The sequence below is a fragment of the Neopsephotus bourkii genome, unplaced genomic scaffold (assembly GCF_033783945.1).
Source record: "Neopsephotus bourkii isolate Nb327-2 ecotype Australia unplaced genomic scaffold, CSIRO-AGI_Nbou_v1 NB_1447, whole genome shotgun sequence".
Taxonomy (NCBI): Eukaryota; Metazoa; Chordata; class Aves; order Psittaciformes; family Psittacidae; genus Neopsephotus; species Neopsephotus bourkii.
In genome coordinates, this window is record NW_026901924.1 from 359,528 (window position 1) to 379,504 (window position 19,977).

The following is a 19,977-nucleotide window of genomic DNA, read 5'->3' on the forward strand; positions in this document are numbered from 1 at the left end:
CTTTGATGCACAAGGGTAATATTGTGATAAGGAAGATCAAAAACAGTGTTGTAAAGATTAAACCTTTGCATTTTTAAAGTGCCTTTTTTTTTTTTTTTTCCTGAACATCCCCCCTTCCTTCCTTACGTCTAGCTACCAGGGAATCTGCATTTGCTAAAAACTGGGGGATGTTGCATCCCATTGCCTGCATGGGCTTCCAGCAGCAGTAGCAGCAATTTCTGTTGAGACTGCCACACAGATACATCCCCTAATTAACAGGTATCATTCTGTGTGTCTTCCTTAAGTAGGACCACCCCTCCAGATATTCCTTCCAGTCAGAGACATTTTTAATACCACAGTCACAGCTCAGTCTGCAACTTTGAGGGGCTTCTGAGCTGGTTGCTCAAGACACTGTAGATGCATATCTAGGCATTTATAAACGTCTCCTTGTAGTAGTACATCTGAGGACTCCAGCCTTGAAAGCACCGGTAGGCTAAAGAATCATACCAACAATAGGCCATTTCATGGCAGCTTCTTCTGGCCCATTTCTTTCCTGTCTTCGTGTCTACACATATTTTGACCTCATGGGCTAGGAAGGGGGAAAGCAGAGAACTGTTCTACAGCTTTTACCTTTAAGCCTTGAATTTTCTGGTTTGATACTGCTGTCAAATTTCCTGACAGCAGAGTGCATTATTTGAGGCAAGACATTCTGTGTCAGTTACTTGCATTCATTCCTTTGCAGATAGCCTTTACTGCTGTCTGGGATTCAGCTAGAAGCTAGACCAAGAGAACATAAGAAATTAAAACAGCTTCCTGTTGCCCCAGTCACACATCTTCAGACGTGTCCCTTTCTTATCTGTTTTGCAGGAAACAACTGGACACTTCTTTGAGAATAAGGCAAATTACCAGTGTGAGTCTGGCTACCAGATGGTTGGGAGCTCAGTGTTTACCTGCCAAGCCAATCGGCAGTGGTACAGTGAATCACCTCCTTCCTGTGTTCCTCTCAGCTGCGGTAAACCACCACCCATCCATCATGGCTACTCCAAGGGAGAAACTTTTGATATGGGCTCCAAAGTTGAGTTTTTCTGTAATGAAGGCTATGAACTGATTGGAGATGTTTCTTGGACATGTCAGAAGTCTGGGAAATGGAGCAAAACTCAAAGCCCAAAGTGTGTGCCAACAAAATGTCCAGAGCCACCCTTGGCAGAAAACCAGCTGGTCTTGAGGGAAGTGACTTACCAAGTTGGTGTTGTACAGTTCTCCTGCAAGGAGGGTTATGTTTTGCATGGCTCCTCTGTGCTGAAATGCTTGCCCTCCCAACAATGGAATGATTCCTTTCCCTTTTGCAAGGTAGTACAGTGTTCTGCACCTCCGTACATCCCCTTTGGTGACCCCTTGACTTCATCCCTTCATTTTGGTAGCACTGTGAAATATATCTGCGTGGATGGGTTTTTACTGAAAGGAGAGTCTACCATCAGATGCCAGGCTGATGGCTCGTGGAGCTTGCCTGTGCCAGAATGTATTCCTGTGGAGTGCCCCCAGCCAGAAGAAATTCAGAATGGAATTGTTGATGTTCAGGGCCTCACCTTCCTTAGCACAGCCCTCTATACATGTAAACCAGGCTTTGAACTGGTAGGGAACACAACTATCCTCTGTGGAGAAGATGGCCAATGGCTTGGAGGAAGACCAGCTTGCAAACCTATTCAGTGCCCAAGGCCTAAGAAGATCCTCAATGGCAAATACTCATTCACAAACTTCCATTATGGGCAGACTGTAAGGTATTCCTGTGACAGAGGTTTCCAGCTCCAAGGGGAGGAAACTCTGAGATGCCTAGAGACAGGGGAGTGGAGCACAGAGGTTCCCTCCTGCAAAGCCATAAATTGCCAGCCCCCTCAGCCCATTGAGAATGGCTTTGTGGAGGGTGCAGATTATAGCTATGGGGCCATGGTCATTTACAGCTGTGTGCCAGGCTTCCAGCTGTCTGGCCTTGCCATGCAGACCTGTGAAGAATCAGGCTGGTCTAGCTCCACACCAACCTGTCTCCCAACAGATTGTGGCCTGCCTCCCCACATTGACTTTGGTGAGTACGTGCAAGTGAGGCATGGGGAAAGGCGTTCTGACCAGGAGAGCATTACAGAGAGCCCCACCCTTTCACATACATTAGTGGCTGACAGTTTGAAAGACTTCAAAAGTTCTTTGAAGGCGGGCAGTGCAATGCAGCTGACCACTTTCTTATTTGGAACTATAATTTTATACTCATGTTACTCTGGCTACGAGCTTCTGGGAAACCCTGTTCTATCCTGCCAAGAGGATGGGGCTTGGAATGGCAGTGCCCCCGCTTGTGTTTCAATAGAGTGCACCTTGTTATCTCCCCCAGAGAATGGTTTTTTACACTTCACTGAGAACACACTTGGCAGTGCAGTGCAGTACACCTGTAAGCCAGGGTTCACACTTGTTGGCTCCGACACACGACTGTGTTTGCCAAGTCGGCAGTGGAGCAACGCTGCTCCATACTGCAAAGCAGTAATGTGCAACTCACCTACCCAGCTTATGAATGGGAATATAACAGGGGAAAACTTCACATATGGGAGTGTTGTATACTATGAGTGTGATCCTGGATACCAGTTAAATGGCCCCACAGAGAGAAGATGCCAAGAGAACCAGAAATGGAGTGGCAGTGAACCGATTTGCATTCCTGTTTCCTGCAGCCCACCACCAGTTTTGAAGAACGGTCAGGTGACTGGAGAGGAGTACACGTTCCAGAGGCATACAGAATACAGCTGCAATGAAGGTTTCCTGTTAGATGGGGACAGGAGAAGGGTCTGCCTTGCAAATGGAAGTTGGAGTGGAATCCCTCCAGTTTGCAAAGCTGTGACCTGCCCTGCACTGCTGCCTCTCCTCAATGGGAGAATCACTGGCTCAGATTTTGGCTTTCAGAAAGAAGTGCACTATCACTGCAATGAAGGTTATAGCCTGCAAGGAGTGTCTACACTTACCTGTCAGAGTGATGGTACCTGGGACTCAGAAGCTCCACACTGTGAGCCAGTCATTTGTGGACCTCCTGAAGACATCTCCCACGGCTTTCTAAATGGTTCAGGCTTTACATATGGGGAATTTGTCCAGTATGTGTGCTTCGCTGGTTATGAGCTACATGGCAATCCATTACGTCAGTGTTTATCCAATGGCTCCTGGAGTGGAAGGCTTCCATCTTGCCTACCCTGCCTGTGTCCTTCACCACAGATTCAGAATGGGGTCATTCTTGGTACAGATTTCAGCTGTGGAAGGAGTGCCCAGTTTCAGTGCCTGGAGGGCTTCAAACTGCTAGGGCCTTCTGAAGTCACCTGCGAGGCAGCTGGCAAGTGGAGTTCTGGGTTTCCTCGCTGTGGGCAGATTTCCTGCGGCTCTCCACCCATCATCCCTAACACATGTATCAATGGAAGCAGCTCTACAGATGAAAACACCATCATCTATACCTGCTTGACAGGTTTTGTCATGCAGGGGAGTCCAGAACTGACTTGTGCAGAGACTGGTGTCTGGAAGAAGCCATACCCAAGCTGTGAGCTGTTAAGCTGTGGCCCACCGCCTTCTGTGCCAAACGCAGAGGTTCTTGGGAACACTTACACCTATGGGAGCAAGGTCCAGTACAGGTAAGAATGCTGCTGCCTGCTGCCATTCTTTTTCCATAAAATCTCTGAAGGAATGAAAATGGAAGGTTTATCCACTCTCAGTTAATGCAAGTTATCAAAGGAAAAATGAATCCCTATTACATGCTGAAATAGACAAAGCCCATGTTCCCATGCACATATAAAATATTATTTGGACCACTGTCAAAATTCAGACAAGGTATTTCAGCCTGTTGGGCTGCATTTCACCACCTCTGACATCCGATTTCCCTTTTGCTTTTCTCTTGAACACGGTCTGAACATTCGGGTTTTATTAGTAGGTAGGTTGCAGCAGAAGACAGCAAGATGTGCAATTTTTATCCCCTTTTGACACCCCTTCTACAACTTCCTCTTGCTTCAGATGTCTGTTGTAATACAGAAGGGCTGATCTCCCTCTTGTCCCAGTTTGTGTACTAGAACACTGCACTGTCAGTAAGTATTACTGATGCAAAGTTACTCCTTTGTCAGACATGAGAGAAAGCAGTTCTTAATTTGCAAAAGTATGCACAGTGGAGAACTCTTTCTCCAAAGTGAGGAATTCTTCAGCAGAAGGGGAGGTACTTGTTTGCAGTAGAAGCACATTATAGTATGGGACGTAACTGGGAGATGGCATGTTGATGAATTAACGCTATCAGTCATTTCCATGCATCTTCAACAAGGTGAAAGGGGTGCTTGCATATGCTTTTCTACTAGTGAACCCAGCCGTGCAAGCCACTGAGTTGCTCTTCCTGAAGCACCATTTGAAACAGAACAAATCAGCCTTAAATGTGTAAGGAAATTGCCTGTGGTCAGCCTAAGGCTTGGTTTGTTCTTGGAAGAAAGTGAGATCATTCTTAGAATTGCTTGGCACTGTCAGACTGTTTTCCTAACCAAAAGCCCTCTTTACAAAACTGAGGTGAAGTGCCAGAACTGCACTAAAGTGTTCAGCACTAGAGCCATGAACTCACTTTCCATTGTGGTGCTGCAGCAGCATGAAGCAGCCAGAGGTGAAGTCTGAAGCTTCCAGCTTTTGCAACAGAATAAACTCAGTCCAGGCATGCTTCTTACAGGGTTACCTGGTTATAACAGAGAAATCCCAAGGTGTGCTTATGAACAACCAATGCTGAAAAGTCTGACTTTGTAAGTTACGGATTAGCTCATCCAAGCTGTGTCTCTGTGGTCAGGTCTTCATGCTGTGTTTCAGATGCCTGGAAGGCTACACAATGATGACAGATTAGCTCATCCAAGCTGTGTCTCTGTGGTCAGGTCTTCATGCTGTGTTTCAGATGCCTGGAAGGCTACACAATGATGACAGAGGTGGATGTACGCATTTGCCAGGAAGATGGACAGTGGTCTCCTCAAAGTATTTCCTGTGGCCCCAGAAAGTGTCCCCTCCCAGGAAATATCACCCATGTAATAGTATTTGGGGACAACTTCACTTTGAACGCAAACATCACTTTGTCATGTGTAGAAGGCTATACTTTGGTGGGAGCAAGCACATCTACATGCAAGGTATAGTGTTACTTGCACTGTTTTATTTTGCTGGCTTTGTTGAATTCAAGAATCTGCCTCCTGCCCGTGTTACCTTTTGGCCCTTAATTGCGTACGACATAAAAATTTAGATCATGTCCTGCAAAATAAATACGATTCCTTGTTGTGCAGAAGGAGCAATTGTTAGTTTTCCATGTGTAGATATATAGAACTAGAAATTATTTATTTTTCCATCAAAAACTAATGCTGTCCTTTAGAAAAGCATTCCTTTTACAATTTCAGGGAAAAAATCATGTCCAAGGCTGTAAAAAATTAGGTCCAAGATTTCAAATGTATTTCATATATCTAAGATTTCTAATGTCTTTTGAGGATTGCATGCAGAGCTCTTTTTCTCCATAACAACAGGCAGCATGCATTTTAATCCACTGTGCAGCTGTAGAAACTGGAATCCTCTGTGTGTTAAAGAGCAAACATCCTCATCGGTTCTGCTTGTAATCTCTTGTCATATTAGCTATGGACAACCTTGGCTAGAGCTTGTAAGTCGACTGTTTTAAGTCAGTAAGTCTGCTTACAGGAGAAGAGCTAAGCATGCATTTTTTCACAGAATCAGCACTTCATAAGGAAGGATTTCCCCCTCATTTTGCTGTTTCAAATATCTGTGGAAGTAGGAGTAGATCCGTTTGATAAGTATCTCTTCAGGTATCTGACTTCCCTTGGAGAGCTTGGGAAGGCAGCTGAAGCCCTTAGTCATGGAATCAGGCAGCTGGAGTTTTCATTCTTCTCCTGATGTGTTTCCTGAGCTATTCTGTGATCTTGTAGAAGGGAACTTGTTTTTCCAAACATGTATTTCTCCATGTACTTTTTGTTCCTTCTGTCTTTTAAGTCCAAGATGAACATCCATACCAAAGCTGTGCTCCAGTCTGTGTTGACATCTCTAAAGTGTTAATTAAATTACTGAGTTTTATTAAGGATTGTACAGATAATATTGTGTCAACCATGCCTGCATATCCACCGCCACTGAATTCTTTTACTACGATTTCTTAACTTTTTGAGTTAGATATGAATCAAGCATGTAAATTGATGCCTTCTCACTTCTAATTACATTTATTTTTCAGGAGAGCGGCATTTGGGTGCCACTGTTCTCTGATGATATCTGCATTCCTGTGTCCTGTGGGGCCCCAGAGTCTCCAGACCATGGATTTGTGGTTGGCACTAGATACAATTACAAAGATGTGGTTCTTTATAAGTGTGATTCTGGCTATGAGTTACAAGTAAGCAAGCTCAAATCTCCAGCATTCTGAGCCTTTAGTTGTCATTTTCAGTTCTTACGTGATGACTGTGAGAATGTACTGTGTGTGGTACATACTGATATATTCTCTTAACTGCCGCAGAAGTTGGCTATCTGCTGTTGTGGTTACGTTCTGTAGGAAGGCTCCTGGTATGTCTGGGATAGTCCAGTGCTTTGGTTTGTTCGCTTGTTTGTTTGTTTTAGCTGAAGGTTGTTTCAGCCCTCTACAGATGCAGCATTATATATAGTTGTTACCACAAAGAACCGAAGAGTTACTTTCTCATGTAGTGCTCTCTTCAATTCACCCAGTCAGGAGTGAATTCACTCAGTCTCACAGTATGAAAGTGAGCAGAGTTTAGAGAATGCTTAGATAACAATGAATTTTATTTGTCATGTATGTAATACCACTGGGGATGAAGGGGTGGGTTCATAGTCAGATAGGTAGAATTGCTGTTGCAAGTAATCTTTGGAGGTAATAAGCCAGTACTTTCATACAGTCAAAAGTCCTCCCGAGCTTTGTACTCCAGCTTCGCCACCTAGTGTCAGTCTGTTTTCCCGCCGTTGAAGAGAAGTACTGTTTTTTTTCGTTTGGGGAGCAAATTCCATTGTGTGTGATGCCAAACAACATGTCAAATAGCTGCCCTTATCAATGGATTTGCTTTGTAATGAAAGCACATTACTTCAAGAGACAAATTTAGATGTTGTTCTTCATGTCTTGGAATAAAATAAGAAATCAATTTTTGGCTATTAGATTGGCTATAAAGCTTATATTTAAGAAAGAAATAACTATTTATAAGCAAATTCAAAGAATGAGTTGTCTGGGTTATGGTCAAAATCAGTATGGTATATTTATAAAACACAACCTTGTACTGGTGTTGAAAAAAACACTAGTTAGATTTTTCTGTGAGTCATGGAAGGGGAAAGTTTGTCATTGTAATACATTCATAGGAACAAGCATGGTAAAACTGACAAGAAAATTGATGCTTCAGGAGAAGTAAAAGAGAACTGATTAACAGGTCCCACAAACTTTTGGTTTATAAGCAGGACGGAGTCGTACCCTAAACTCTGTTACTAGATATGAGCTGTAGCAATTAACTATCTCTTTACATGGGTTGCACATGGAGGGAAAACGTCCTGGCCTTGCTGGATACTAGAGTTGATGGGAGAGAATAGCTGACAAAGTAAAGCTGTTCTTTGAGCATTTTCTTTTGTTTCACAGGGTGATACAGAACGGACTTGCCGGGAAGACAAGCTCTGGAGTGGCACAGTGCCGGTTTGCAGAAGTATGCCTCACCTAAGTTTATAAATTACTGTTGGTCAAGTTACACAATTATACAACAGGAAACACTAATGTTCATTTTCCCTTATTACTCATACTGTCTGCATTTGCTTAAAAATTTTGGTAAGTGCCATCGATAACATCCTGGAAGAGCCGCAGAATTGCTGGGGCGTGCAGGCAATAATATGAAGGAAATCACTACACCTTTCTGCCTTGCTCCTGTACCCCTAAGTAAGCTGTGCAGACAGTTTCCAAATTTGAATAGTTCTGATGCTTGAGTCATGATTTCTGGGATTACTGAGGACCTCTGAATATATTAGTTGCCAGGAGTCACAGGTATTTAGCGTCCTCAAGTGTAACTCTGTGGATACTCACTCCCAAAGGTTTTTCACTTCTGTGAGATGTCTGATGCCCAGTGACTGCAGTGCCAAAAGAGGAGATATCCACATAAATACTTACATGGACATCAGCTGTTGGCTGTAAGTGGCTACAGTGGAATTTCATGAGGCTTCCTGCCATCACAGTCACAATGGATTTTGCCTTTTAGCAGGAACTAGAAGCACCAAGCATGATATTGTTCTTCTACACAGGCGCAAATAGCTGGGAATGCTCAGATAAACTGTCTTCTTTCCCTGTTTCTCAGAGTAAAACCCGTGGAGGAGCTGTGAACTGGATACAACATATGCATTATGTCTTATTGGAACAAATTTCTCATGTTACAGGGGTTTCATGTGGGCTCCCAGACATGGTAGAAAATGGATCTGTTCAAGGAGAGGAGTTCCTGCTTGGCAGCGAGGTATTTTACAGCTGTGACCCTGGCTTTGAGATACAGGGACCAAGCCGAAGGATTTGCCACGTTGACAAAAAGTGGAGCCCCTCTGCCCCTTCATGCATACGTAAGTAGCAAGCACAGCAACATGGTGGTAGCTTTCAGGAGAGCCAGAGAACAAAGCGAGAGAGTGCTTTTTCTGGCTTCCTCCCAGTCTCCCCCTCCAGCTGGAGGGCTATGACAAGAGGAGCCAGGGGAAAAGCTAGCAGAGAAGTTCTCAGTGACAGTTCCTCTCTGATCTGAAGGGAGCTCCTTTTGGCCCATTAAAATGGTACAAGCATGGAGTCATGCTCAGGTAGGTAAGGGAGGAGCGTGGTCTGCTGTATTTGTTGTGCTCTCCATTGTGGTGTGCAGGGCCTTCAACACTATGTGCTGGGATGGGTCTTCTCTGCTATGCCGAGGCTAATATGTCCTGCCCGCTCTGTATGTCTGGAGGTCAGGACTCTGGTCCCTAGGATCAAATCTTGGTTCTCTGTGATGCAGAAGGTGAAAATTGCAGGAGCATGCAAAGAAGGATTTATGACTTATTTCATACAGCTTATAAAGGAAATGCCAAGATTTTAGTCTCTACTGATGAATCATTTTCCACCTTCTCATGGTGATGTTGTAGTCCTACCCCTTGCATTCTTCTCTCCCACCTTTGAAAAGTTTGCCTGGTCTCCACAGTAATTGTGGGACAGGGGAGCAAGATCTTTCTTCACTACTGTCATTTATTCTTGGGCACATCTGAAGGTTGCCTGCCACTGTACAGAAAGCAAAAAAGGAGACTTCAAATGCACCTTCTGGCCTGCTCTGGAGAAATATTCTGGATCACTCTGAACATGCTGTTACTGTAAAAGTCAGTCAGATAAACTCTCTAGGACTAGATTTGGAGTTTTAGAAAGGAGGCATTCTTTATTGCAGCTCTGGGCACACATGTGAATAGTTTTGCAAAGGTGAGCTCACCCATCACTTGCCAGCTATATATTTAGCATACTCATTGTCATGGTTTAACCCCAGCCAGACAACTTGTGCACTCACTCCCAGTGAGTGGTGCCAGGCTGGAAGCAATCGAGGCCCACATTAGCCTCCCCCTCCCCAGGGGCTGCCCCCCCTTCCCTGCTCCCAGAGGGATGGGGAGGAGAATCGAAAGAATGCAACTCCCACGGGCTGAGATAAGAACAGTCCAGCAACCAGTGTACAATACAAATCACCACCGCTACCACCAACGACGACAATGATAAGAGAAAATAGCAAGGGAAAGGAGTACAATACCACCTGCAGAACAACAGGTCCGACCCGGCAGACCCCCTGTCCTTCCAGGTAACTCCCAGTTCCCCCCTGGGCATGACGTGCTGTGGTATGGAATACCTCTTTGGGCAGTTTGGGTCAGGTGTCCTGTCTCTGCTTTCTCCCAGCTTCCCCTCCTCCCTGGCAGAGCATGAGGCTCACAAAGTCCTTGGCCAAACCAAAACATCATTTTTATCAGCTTTGTTCCCAGCCCAAAAGTCAAAACACAGCACTGCACCAGCTACCAAGAAGGAGAAAAAATGACTGCTGCTGCTAAACCCAGGACACTCATGCATGTTTACAGCTTTCCAGGAAATTATTTACATATACATGAGATTTTCCGGGAACTAATTGTAATGTTTGCATTCGAATTACACATGCACTTTCTTGCTGAGTAGGGGTCTCTGACGGTCACTTATAGTCTTTCTCACTGTGTTTACTGCATGACCTCAGTGCTAGTGCATGCTTACAAGGTCCTAGTGCTGAATTAGCAGTGGTATGTCCTTGCTTTTGTTCTGTTCCAGTCTTGCTCCACACTGGCCACCACTCTGCCGTCTTGAAGGCTGGCATCCATGGTCATATTTACTGTCTCCTTAGTTGTTATCCCTTGATGTTCCTTCCCCTGTCAGACAGATATTCCTTACTCCCTACATGTTAGCAAGTTAGAACAGTTTGCTCTACTTTACTATGTTAGTTTAAAGCTACACACACTATTGTTAGTTTAAACCTATAATTTAAGCCTACAACACCTCATAGCTTATAATACCATCAGATACATTTGGGCACATTCTCTCTCAGGTGCCTGCAGCCTGAACCCCAGGAGAGAGGAAAGGCAAGGCATTGTATAACCCTTTTCCATATAATACTTCACAGCTGCTCTCTTCCCATCTTTCCATTGATTCAGTGTGTGAGCAGAACTGTCAGTGTATAACAGATAAGGCAGAAAGGCCTTCCTTGCCTACATAAAGCCAGAAAGTTTTCTTTCCTCATAGGAATTACTTGTGGACTGCATCCCTCCGTAGAAAAAGCAGAGGCCATTTCTACAGGAAGCACATACAGGAGTAACGTGACCTTTGTGTGCAACTCTGGATACCATCTTGTCGGGCCCCAGAATATCACATGTCTTGCCAATGGGAGCTGGAGTAAGCCATTGCCATCATGTGAAGGTAACTGTTCAGTTTCATGGCCTGGTACACACTGATCCGGGATAAGCAGTAGCTCCTCTCTTGCGCACACATATCATATTATCATAAATCTGGTTTGGGGAAAAAGTTCTGCAATATGCATCATAAAAGTTGCTTGAAAAACAAAATGTGTCACAGGGAACACTGTTTCCAAGCCAGAAGGAGCTTGGACATTTTTCCTAGTGTTTTCATCTGCAACTTAACTAGCTAAATGAGAGATGAGGTTACTTGCCATCTCCGAAAATCAAACCCCTAACAAAAGGTGATAGGCTGCAAGGACAAGTAACTTTTCTCCCAGCAGCCTTCTGTAGTCAATTATTAAGTTGTTATTCTTTTCCTGGTCTTTGGGCACCAAGGACAGTCTCAATAGTTCAGCCTTTGATCTCCACAATCCTCACATGAATAAACACCATGAATGTATGATTTTGCAAATGACTGCTTTGAGGTGCTCCCTCAGCAGAATGAGTGCCAAGCGAGACCTGTATGTGTCATGTGGAGTGGGTGGAAACAACGTTATCAACACAATCCCAAGTCTGAACAGATAGCCACTATTGTTGGATGACTCGGTTCAAAATGTAAATTATATAGAAGCTTATTAAATTGTAGCATCATTACCTTTTAAGTATGAGTGTTCTCAATTCCTGGCCTCTTTGCCATGAAAATACTAAGCTTGGGCTTCACACTTTTCCTTTCCTCACAGAAACACGCTAGTTTGATTCTTGCCCATCACACTTCCTTTCAGGCTGTTATCCCTGTTGCATGTACCTTAGATTTCCCAAACTAGATGCTAGATCCAGCATCCTGCTTTCTTTTCTGGCTGCTCCTGGCATTCATTCATGGAGCTGACATGTTGATATCTCCACACCCAGCTACACACAGATTCAGAGGGGACTAGCATACTGTGACAGCTTCACCAAAGTAAGACCAAATGGAAGATGACAATCTTCCATTCAAGACAGAAGGTTAGGGTCCTGGCACCAGAGCCATGAAGACTGTGTGAGGGCTAGGGACCATCAGATACAGTGTTGGGAAACCACAAAATGCAGAGATCATTGTGCCCAGCAGTGCCTAATGCATTGCAGATTCCTTATAGCAGCAATCTGGAAAGCTGCTAGGGGTCATCCATGTCAGAGGAGGTCTCTAGTACCTAGTCAGGCACCTAAGAAAAGTCACACACTACCAGTGCTGAACAGATATCAAGAAGACCATCTTGAACAACACTGAGCATAGCTATTTCACCAGCTCCCCTTTTCCTCTTCCCTGATGGCCTTGTCTCTCTCTGAAAGTTTAATCTTCAGTCATCCCATTACACAGACCACCTAGGAAAATCGAATGGAAAATGGGACACGGAACAGAGTCTCTTGTGTAGCAGTAATAACTCAGTTTGGACTCTCTGCCTGCTGGCTTGATAAACACAGCTGAGAATGCTGAGGGGAGCCACTACTAATATCAGTGTCAGCAGCTTGCACCAAACCTATCCTGCATCTCACTGGTATTACTTGTAAGATGAAAAGGAAGGTGCAAAGGGCTGAAAGTTTCTGGGGTATTTCTCAGTGTCAAAAAGGAAGCATTTCCATGTTCTGATCCAGTGTGAACTAAAAAATGTGTCCTCTCCAGCACTGCCACTTTTTGCTGACTTTAAAAATATGCAGCTGTGGCTTTTCTCTGTCACTTGGTGGAGCTCCTTCCCTAGGTTGGCTACGTTTCATTTCCAGGGCTACTGAACTCTCATCAATACTCTTCATGATTTATTAGTCTGTGGCTTCTACTTTTAAATATATTATGTAATTCAGGAATTGTTGAAGTTTAGGTCTAATATCAAGTGGAATTAATAAGAGCTCTTACTTTGCAGAGACCAGATGCAAAGTTCCAGTTTCCTTGCTGAATGGGAAGGCAATTTATGAAAACAATACATTTGGAAGTACAATAACATATTTCTGCGAGAGGGGATACAGCTTGGAGGGGGAACCTGCAGCAGAGTGCACAAGAGATGGAAGATGGAGTAATCCCTTGCCTCTCTGCAAACGTGTGTGTTTGCTTTATATTGAAAAAGTGCTCTCAGTTTGTAAGCACAAAAGGCTAGGCTGCTCTTCATTTAAAACGACAATAAATGAGAGCAAATTCTGCAGATCTTTGTGGAAATGTACTGTAATTTTCTTCTGTAATTTCTGGAGTGGCCAGTATTTGTCACTTGTAGTTTAAATAATTGGTTTGGCCTACGTTGGAAGATCTCTTGGTATGCAACACATTTTTACAGAGGAACAAAGGAAGCAGTTACTGAGACGTGTTAATCTTGTCTGAGTGGGTTTTTGTGACAGTAAAAGAACAAGCTGTGTTCTGCGTAGTTCCCTTTAGTTGGAAAGCTGATATAAAATGGAGTCAGTTGTAGCTGACCACATAATGTATGAGAAACAAGTAAAAGAAGTTTGAAGAAGGCAAAAGGGAGACCTTATTGTGTCTACAATTGTCTACTGGGGGAATGCAGAGGAAAAAGAGCCAGACTCTTCTCAGAGGTGCACAGTGATAGGCTGAGAGGCTATGAATGCAAAGTTGCAACAAAAGAAATTCCAGTTATGTATTTGAAGAAACTTTACACCATCACAGCATTCAAACACAGGAGCAGGGACCCAGAGAGGACTTGATATTTCCTTGCCAATATTCAAATTCACCTGGTCAAGTCCCAGAGAAACCTCTTTGTTGGCCCTGCTTTGCAGAGGTTGGACTTCACGGCTGTGTAAATTACTCTGTGAAGGAGCACCTTATGCACATGTGCATTGTGCACACACACCTTTCCTTGTGGCTGTATGTGTCTGTAACTAATTTTAAGATCCACTGTAGTCTTAAGGTGGTTAATTGAGACACTTAATTCTTGTATTGCAAAGGACTCATAGGATTTTAGTTTCAGAAAACTGGCATCAATCTCTGCTGTATATAGAGTCCAACCTTTTCCATATTCATAATGAGATCAATATTCCATGCAAAAGTAGCTCATCAAGCCTACAGCCAGCAATAAATAAGAATATCAAAAATTCTAAACCCTAATGAATGTTGTTGTAAGTCTCTGCTCAGACACCTGTATTTTTGCTGCTCTTGATTGATCCAGCCCCTCAGAACAAGAAGTAGGATGGGTCTGGTTCCTTTTTTTTGTAGTAAAGTTATGGTAAACAGGAAGAACAAGGGAGAATGGTTTGATTGTAACAATTAGGATATTCCCCTATTAAATCCTTAGTATATCTTCTACTGACATGAGTAGAGTATGGTAGCAAGCCATCTGTCAACACAGCATCAAACCTTCTATTTTTATTATTTTATGTTGCAAATCTATTATTTTACAAATTGGACTTGTGCCCAGAATCCGTTTCTATTGCTTTTTATATGATTTGATTTTGAAATTTGCAGAAACCATTCTAAAATATCCTTTTCCTTCCCTTCTCCTTTTCCCTCGCACCGTTTCTTTGAACAGCAAACCCTTGTCCTGTTCCTTTCATAATCCCTGAGAATGCCATTCTGTCCGAAGTGGATTTTTATGTTGGTCAGAACATATCCATCAAGTGCAGAGAAGGCTACCAACTGAAAGGACAGTCTGTGATCACCTGTAATGCTGATGAGACTTGGACTGCAGCCACAGCTAAGTGTGAAAGTAAGTGCATAAGGTACAGTTCCACAGGGCTTGGTATTCTCCAGAGGGCTCGTAACCACAACTGCGTCACACAGGAGAGCGACAGCATGGACCTGTCAGCAGAGCTCTCCACCTAGGTGCAGTCATTCTGGGAGAAGAGAACTTTTGTCTGTTACTGCCATTTGAAGAGATGGATTGCTTCAGGAGATTCAGGCATATAAAGGTGACCTAAGAAGTTCCCCAGAAGAGCTGTTTCCTCTTTTTTTTGTAACAGTACTATTTCTTTAAAAGGATTCAGAATATGTCTGTGTGGGTTGATGCCCCATGAGCATTTGTCCCACTATATACTAGGCCCGACTGTAATTTTCTTCTCAGTTTACCTTTTGCAAGCACCGGAGCTGGGATTAGGCTGTTGTATACCCTAAATATTCTGAGAATTACTTCTGTGAGATTATGGGTGGTGGAGACAGCTGTTGTAGGGAGAGGTGCTGCCCTTTACTGTGTTTATTGACACTGACAGAAGACATAGTGTCCTTTTGCAGGCATGTCTGAAAGCTTTTTGGCTTCTTGCAGGCAATTTTGTTTAGTTCAGACAATGACATCACCTCACTCTACAAACCCAGTCTCATATATATCCTTGGGACCATCTGAAAGTTTCTGGTTTGTATGGTGGATATAGCTATTGTTGCGTTACCTGAAACTGCTATTCCTGGTCATCTCCCTGCTCACTGGGTCTATATACAGATTCTCACTGAGAATCTTGAGGTGAGTGTACCATGAAGTCCTGCTTACCAGTTTCTCACCAGAGGTGTCTCTCTGGCACCTCCCAGGTCCTTTGTCCACAGCACCGTGTCCAGGGTTAGAAACTATCATATTTAAAACTATTGCAGCTCACCAGCCTCTGGGTGATTTCTTTTGTTTAGAGATATCTTGCGGCCCCCCAGCTCACACAGAGAATGCTCTGATTCGTGGTAGCTTCTATCAGTATGGAGACATGGTTACCTATTCATGCTACAGTGGGTACATGCTGGAGGGGCCCCTGCGGAGCATTTGTTTAGAAAATGGAACATGGACAACACCACCTATCTGCAAAGGTAAGTCTTTTTTATGCACAGCAGTATATCTTGCCATAAGCACAGACGTGTCATCCTAGCTCCCATAAAGACAAAAATGAAATTTTTTGGTAGTTTCAGTACAGTCATAGTTTCACCCAGTGCATTTTAAAGTGCGGGATGTTGCTTTATTTCCAAGTGGAAGACAAGGCGTCCACAATTCTCTTTAGTCCTTGCTAATCTTAGTTCACTTTGATACAATGTTGTACCCCGCACCTAAGATACGCTCGCCTCACATCTTCTATGAGAAAGTGACAGAACCAGTCATTTTTCTGACATTGAGCTGTTTCAGATAAGCGCTGCCAGTAAGTTTTCACAAAGATGAAGCACTTCAGAAAAACAAAGAGACTGAGTGGTTGCTTTGCCTCTCACTGTGTTTAGAGCATGACCACTCCTGAAAATTGTTTTGCAATAAAATACTTAAGGATTGGTTGATACAGCCCACTAAATAATACAGACCAAGTACTGCAAAAAATTCATGATTCTAACAAATGGCAAAGACAAAGTCTAGCCTTTCCACCCTTGCCGTACCAGCTGGAAAATGTCACTTTCTGGTTTGTTTAAATTACGGAATTCATTCTTTCATGCAGAAGATTCAGATAAAAAATTTTTAACAGAAAATGGGGGAAATAAATACAAATCATAGATGACATGATAAACTAAACAGTTAAATATAATCTCTTCAAACACTAACTTAAAACCAAGGATGAGGCATAGCAAAAAGGTTTCAGGATCACAGAGCTTTGATGGAAAAATACTTTCCCATATGCCATTTTTGCATCAGAAGCTTGACTAGCTTGCTGCTGCTGGGTAGCTATAGAGCAATGAGTTAGCTGCAGCCTGAATTCTTATCACAGGTGGTGTAACAGCAACCATACTATGGTTAGGTATTTTGCTTAGAAAAGTGAGTATTAAAAGCAAAAAAACCTCAGGGCATATCAGTAGCCAGTCACTATCAGCCTCATTCCCTTAGCTTAAGAACTCCAACAGAAGAGAAAAGGTGCCAGAATGCTCACCTGGGAACATTAAAGCCCACATCCAAGTTGTCAGGTCTGCATCTTCTCCTGCAAGTCTCAGCTCCCCATAGAAGCAACAGTGCTTCCTCCCTACTTGGCTATTTGCTTCAGTCTTTAATAGTGACACCAGCCATCCTCAGGGTACTCAGTTCCCTGAGCTGGATGCCAGAGATGGGGAGCTGATTGAAGTCTCCTTAATTCAGGAAGAAATGGTTAGCAACCTCCTGCTCCACTTAGATGTATACAAGTCTATGGGGCTGAATAGATTCCACCCAAGAGTGCTGAAAGAGCTGGCAGAGGAGCTTGCTAAGCCACTCTCCATCATTTATCAGCAGTCCTTGTCTAGTGGGCAAGCCCCAGAGGGTTTGAGGTTTGCCAATTTGACACCTCTCTGAAAAAAGGGCAGGAAGGAAGACCCCAGAAGACTACGGGCTCGTCAGTGATCTCGGTGCCAGTGAAGGTCATGGAGTAGATCATCCTGAGTGTGACCATAAAGCACATATGGGAAAGCGGAGGGATCTGGCTCGGTCAGCATGGGTTCATGAAGGGCAGGTCCTGCTTGACCAACCTGATCTCCTTCTATGCTAAGGTGACCTGCCTGGTTGATGAGGGAAGGGCTGTAGACATTGTCTATTTGGACTTAAGTAAAGCATTTGACACTGTCTCCCACAGTGTTCTCCTGGAGAAATTGCCTGCTCATGGCCTGAATAGGTGTCTTCTTCACTGGGTTGGAAACTGGCCAGATGTCCGAGTCCAAAAAGTGGTGGTGAATGGTGTCACATTTAGCTGACGATCCATCCCTAATGGTGTCCTTCAGGACTCAGTGTTTGGGCCAGTGTTGTTTGATATCTTCATTGATGATCTGGATGAAGGGACTGAGTGCATGCTCAGTAAATTTCCAGACCACACCAAGTTGGGTGGGAGTACTGATCTGCTGAAGGGTAGAAAGGCTCTGCAGAGGGATCAGGACAAGCTGGATCGATGGGCTGTGGCCAATGGTATGAGGGTCAAAAAGGCACTTGGCCCACAACAACCCCATGCACTGCTCCAGGCTTGGGGAAGAGTGGCTGGAAAGCTGTTCATGTAAAAGGACCTGGGGTTGCCAACTGACAGCTGCTGAAAATAAGCTAGCTTCTGACCAGGCAGCCAAGAAGGCCAGCAGCATCTTGGCCTGTATCAGCAATAGTGTGGCCAGCAGGGCCAGGGCAGTGATCATCCCCCTGTACTGGGCACTGGTGAGGCCGCATCTCAAATCCTGTATTCAGCTCTGGGCCCTCGCTGCAAGAAAGACTTCGAGGTGCTGGAGCAGGTCCAGAGAACAGCAATAAAGAAGCTGGTGAAGGGTCTGGAGCACAAGTCTGATGGGAAGTGGCTGAGGGAACTGGGGGTGTTTAGTCTGGAGAGGAGAAGGTTCAGTGGGGACCTCATTGCTCTCTACAAACTACCTGAAAGGAGGATGGAGTGAGGTTGGGTCAGTCTCTCCTGCCAAGTAACAAGTGATAGGACAAGAGGAAATGGCTTCAAGCTGCTCCAGGAGAGGTTTAGATTGTATATTATGAAAAATTTCCTTACAAGGAGGGTTCTCAGGCATTGGAACAGGCTGCCCAGAGCGGTGGTGGAATCACCATCCCTGGAAGTGTTCAAAAACTCTAAAGATGAGGCCCTCATGGTATGGTGCCATAGTTTAGTGGTGGTCTTGGCAGTCCTGGGGTTATGGTTGGACTTGATGGCCTTAACAGTCTTTTCCAACCTAGCTGATGCTATGATTCTGTGATTTTTGTTTAGGTCAGAAACTCTCTGGAGAGGGAGAATTCTGCACTGAGCTAAGCCTGACCAATCAGGGTCCCCTCACTGTTTTGTTTTCTTTTTAATGAGTTTTGGCCTTCAAGATACTGTGAGTGCTAAGACCTAAACAAGCTTAGTTGCCCTGCTGTATGAAAGCAGGCACTCAGAATTCTGTATAGTTGCAATTGTCTTGCCTAAAAATCACATATCTATAGGTGATTTTAAGGAGACTCAGAACCAGAGAACCAGGCTTGTCAATCCTGAACAGGAGTTTCAGGAAAAGAAGATGCTCCTGAAAAAACAGGTTTCTCCTGATTATGTGCCCATGGTTTGTCACTGCCCTGAAGAATCACCCGTCAAGTAGCCAAATAGAGATGCACAGTAAAAGCACCTGAATTACTTCATGTGTCAAGAGGTATCAAAAGTCCTGAATTTATACTCCCAAAGCACTGAGCCTTTTCTGAAAAGTTTGCCGAGTATTGTGTCATTTCTGTCTAAACTGTGATGGCTACAGAATTAAAGGGATCTCTGCATGACAGCTACCCCACCTAAGCTTGAATTCATTAGAAAAAATATTTGCATATTATCTCTTCAGATTGTCATGATTTTGATTCTTCAGCTGCCCCTTTAGTATCACCAGCTTTACTTTTTATGCTTATTTAATATTTGTTAGTTACACAGAACCCTATTTTATGCAAGGGCTGTATTTTTCTGCAGAGAGGTTCTTTCCACTGGTTACTATCAGCCTGGAAGCAGTAACTATCTGCAAAGCACTGTAAAACATGTTTCCTATTTGCAACACTATTGAGTCTACTTGCGACTGTTCAGAGGAATAAGTTTTACGGAAAATTACTTAAAAAACTAAGAGATGAGGTGGACAGATTGTCAGGGTGTAGCGCAGGAGAACAAAGCAGAATAACCTGCCCTTTGGTGTACAAAGGGAGAGGAAGAACAATATCCACCCCCTCTTTTCACCTGAAAGGGGAACTGAAATGGACTAAAAGAGGAACTAAAAAGGACTAACAATGTTTCTGAGAGGAGTGGCCTGTGTTTTCATGACACATGTCAAAGTAATCTTTCAAAACTGCTGTATAATTCATTTGAGGATTTGCCTAACAAAAGGTGTACAGGATCCAAGCCTTTGTGGGCTACATCAGAAGCGGCATGAAAGCACTCAGTGTAATGACTCACACTGCATTTCTGGGTTTTGGCTCTGTGAGCTGGTTGCTAATGTGTTCTAAACCTTCTTGAAATGTTCTGGCCCAGTTGAACAGGTTTGTTAATGTAAATATTGTAATTAAAAAGGAGACGTCGTTAGCTTCTTTGGGAGAGCTCTCACCACTGCTGCACTTGCCTGAATCACTGCTGGTTAGGGGTTCCAGGCCAGGTTCTGATCTGAGTTTCAGGGTGAGAAGTATTATCCTGGGTCCACCAATCACAAACACCTGCAGGACTCAGCAGGCTGCACACATGCGCACAGTTTGT

General features: G+C 43.9%; 1 protein-coding gene across 3 annotated transcripts in view; it reads left to right on the plus strand.

Annotated features, from left to right (window-relative positions):
* The window catches only part of SVEP1 (sushi, von Willebrand factor type A, EGF and pentraxin domain containing 1), a 128,493-nt gene that overhangs the window by 98,500 nt on the left and 10,016 nt on the right, over window positions 1-19,977 (plus strand). Inside the window, exons 38-46 of one of the 3 annotated variants that reach the window (XM_061368812.1) lie at window positions 847-3,626; window positions 4,907-5,132; window positions 6,227-6,382; window positions 7,619-7,682; window positions 8,401-8,574; window positions 10,769-10,942; window positions 12,813-12,986; window positions 14,424-14,600; window positions 15,503-15,673. In XM_061368812.1, coding sequence (XP_061224796.1) covers window positions 847-3,626; window positions 4,907-5,132; window positions 6,227-6,382; window positions 7,619-7,682; window positions 8,401-8,574; window positions 10,769-10,942; window positions 12,813-12,986; window positions 14,424-14,600; window positions 15,503-15,673 — 4,096 coding nt within the window. The remainder of the gene's footprint in view (window positions 1-846; window positions 3,627-4,906; window positions 5,133-6,226; window positions 6,383-7,618; window positions 7,683-8,400; window positions 8,575-10,768; window positions 10,943-12,812; window positions 12,987-14,423; window positions 14,601-15,502; window positions 15,674-19,977) is intronic. The other 2 variants (XM_061368809.1, XM_061368810.1) reach the window with 2 other exon arrangements.